This window comes from Nanorana parkeri, unplaced genomic scaffold, assembly GCF_000935625.1.
Source record: "Nanorana parkeri isolate BGI_ZX_2015 unplaced genomic scaffold, ASM93562v1 scaffold118, whole genome shotgun sequence".
NCBI classification, from domain to species: Eukaryota; Metazoa; Chordata; class Amphibia; order Anura; family Dicroglossidae; genus Nanorana; species Nanorana parkeri.
Window position 1 is genome coordinate 687,228 of NW_017306386.1, and position 3,297 is coordinate 690,524.

Sequence of the window (3,297 nt, forward strand, 5' to 3'; positions counted from 1 at the left end):
AAGGTAGGGGAGAGTACAGATGTGAGGAATTTTTAGGCGCAATCCTGACCCCTGCACTGTGTACGTAGCGTACTTTTGATGGTGGGAGGGCTCTTGACATCTGCTGTATTGGGAGTGGGGTGCTCTGGATGTCTGCTTATAATTATTATGAAAATAATTTAATTCCATGCCAGTTGAAAAGGAGGGTTGCAGACTGCTGGTATCGTCCACAGGAGAACTTTCTTGAGGAAACCATGATTACTATTACTATGATAATAAAGAGTAGATGCATAGTCCTATACAACCGGCCCTTTGAGGGTAACCACACTGCTGATGCGGCCCCCGATGAATTTGAGTTTGCCACCCCTGGTGTAGATGTTCAGCAACAGTAAGGCTGGGTTCACACCTAGGTGTATTGAATATGCGCATTTGTCGCACGTTTTACTGCGATTCGCGGTTAAAAACGCGCAACAAACACGCGTTTCCGAGGGCTACTTGGCTGTATCCCAATGGATACGTGCGGCAAATACGCCCCAAAGAAGCTCCTGTACTTCTTTGGGCGTAGGACGTTTTGTAGCGCGTTCATACGGCCTGTAATACGCCCAGGTGTGAACCATACCCATAGGAAATAATGGGATTTCGGAGTTTGAGCGTTTTGCAGAGCGTAGGAACGCACTATAAAACGCCCAGGTGTGAACCGGGCATAAAAGAGCTGCCATGAAGTATGAATTGCAGGTTCCTAACATGCTTGCAGCAGATTGCAAGTCCCAAGTCACTATACCTGAATGTCGGGCTGTTCTGATCCCCAAAGTTCCTGTGATTTCTGCCAGTGTCAGTGGTTGCCCATTACCTTCCATTTCCCACACATTCCTATTAAATAAGGATTGGCTATGATGGGCTGTCTCACTGGGTAATAAAATGTGCATGAGATACAATGGGGAGAGCTATCTTGAACACAAACAAAGCTTTGTCGATCACATCAGAAAGGGACTTCTAGGTACCTGTACTCGATAATATCTTTTATTGTGAGAAAATCACTTCAAATATGACCAGTATTTCATTTATCCCGTTAGACGCCTATTCAAGCCACTACCAAAAATCACTGCCTATTATCATTTATGTAAATTATTGCATGATTGTATAGAATGTACATAGTGATACAGAAAGGAAAAAGATAATACATTGGAAGTGTGATATCTATTATAATTATATGCCTTGCATAACATTAAAGCATTATATGGATGCACTTAACAATAGTTCATATTTTTATCTTTATAAAATAAATCATTGCAAGCTTTTTCACAGTAAAAAAGGCATACCTTGACTTTGACGAAAAGAAGTGGCTGTGCAATCTTCATTGGTTTTACATGGTGCTAAATCAGGGAGCTGCAATAATGAGAAGAATTGCATAGTGAGATACTTCTTTTCTTCACTGGTATTACTGTATAACAAAAAAATGTGCTGGATATAAATTATACAATAACAAGGGTTCCAGGTAGTACTGGCAGAGACCTGCTGCCAATGTCAATAGATGCTTAATGCTCGGGATACTCTGACATGACAGTATACAGTATATGCCTCAGGAATGACTTAGTCATTTACAGAAAGACTGAATATAAAAAGCTCACTGACAATATATTTCACTTTAGTCCTTGGAAAGTAATCTGTTCTTGTGTTCTGTGAAAGACAGTCTTCAGCTGTGAGACATACCACTTAGGGAATTTGGCAGCCCCATAAACTACTTGGAACATCAGCCAATGGTGACTGTCCATTAAACTGCTGTGTACACATAACTGTTACATATAACATTCTTACATGAATTTGCTTTTGAACAGGAGCATCTGAAAAAGAGCTGAAAGAAGAAAATGAACATCCCATCACAAATGGGCATGGTGTCTTCACTGACTCTTAGTCCAGTAGCTGCCCATCACTAACGGAGATCCAGAAAGGCCCAGAAAGTGTAATGCCATTATTTATGCATGGTATTCTGCCTACCACATGGAGTCTGCACTCTCTTTATGACCACTGCTCAAAGCATCCAGCCAAACTAATCCACATGCCATGCCAGCATATGCTTTAAAAACCGCAACTGTGCTAACATCAGGTAGTCCTACTAATTTATCTTTCTTACAACCTCTTGTAGCCTCGTTAAGAAAGATTCTTGTACTGATTCTATGTAGGACAGCACACTCTTATTATTACATGCTGTACATGTTGTTACAATCCAATGTGTGTGAGTGTGTGCGTGTGCGTGTGCATGCACAATGCTGACATAGCAGCAGAGAGAGGGTGGTACCTGAATCTAGGAACCAACATTTTTACAGGCTGTGATTCAGTGTCATTCAAATGCTAATGATTTAACTATGTAATGATTTAACTAGCAGTAAGCTCAGTGCACAAAGCAAATACCAGAATGAAAATCAGAGAAACTCAGCAAGCCGTCCACTGAGTGAGTTTAAACATTCAGCTATCAAGTTTGATAACAGGAAGTTCTGATACTGTATATTGTAATGGTATTTGTTTATAACAGATAAAATAAGATTACCCGCCATACACACAAAGATTTTGGCTAGAATGTCACTTCACAAATACAAGGTTTCCATCCAAACAATAACAATGACAGTTGGGAATCTATTTATAAACAAGTTGCAGAGCCATTTGCCCTGCAAATCTGGTAATGGTAATGTTTGCTCTGTGCGAAAAGAAGCAAAAACAAATTCTTAGGGGTCTATTCACGAAGATGCCGAAGGATCTAGCTGTAGCTTCGGCTGATCCTTGAAGTTCATGCTCGAAGTTCACAAAGGAGGAATGCAACTTCTTACCCCTATGTTTTCTATGGAGAGCAGAATCTTAGCAGGCTGCCAGCCATCTAATGTAAACACACACACCAGGTGTTTTTAAACTGTTAGAAACTGACTGTAAAGGTGCCCATACACCTTACGACCATCGCAAGACTTTTGTCTTGCGATGGTCGTATGCTTCTTGAAAGCCCGTACGATCTGACGTACCGGGCAGATCGTACTTGCGATCATCGAAAGCCCGCCCCGCTGAGGGGCGGGCTTCTATTGACGGCAATGCAGAACGGGCAGTGTGCGCATGCGCACACCGGCCCGTTCCGCAGCTATCGGGCGAGCAGGCTAGAAACCCGCCAAGAATCGTACGATTCTCGGCGGGTTTTCGAACATGTTGGCTCGACAAAAGACGTGCGACCGTACAGTAGAAACGGTCGCACGTCTTAGTTCACACTGCTCGATTCTCGTACGATCGCGGGATTTCGCCCGATTCTCGTACGAGAATCGAGCAGTGTATGGGCACCTT

General features: G+C 42.5%; 1 protein-coding gene across 1 annotated transcript in view; it reads right to left on the minus strand.

Moving 5' to 3' along the window:
• The window catches only part of P2RX1 (purinergic receptor P2X 1), a 54,434-nt gene that overhangs the window by 22,660 nt on the left and 28,477 nt on the right, over window positions 1–3,297 (minus strand). Inside the window, exon 4 of the mRNA XM_018553370.1 lies at window positions 1,299–1,365. Coding sequence (XP_018408872.1) covers window positions 1,299–1,365 — 67 coding nt within the window. The remainder of the gene's footprint in view (window positions 1–1,298; window positions 1,366–3,297) is intronic.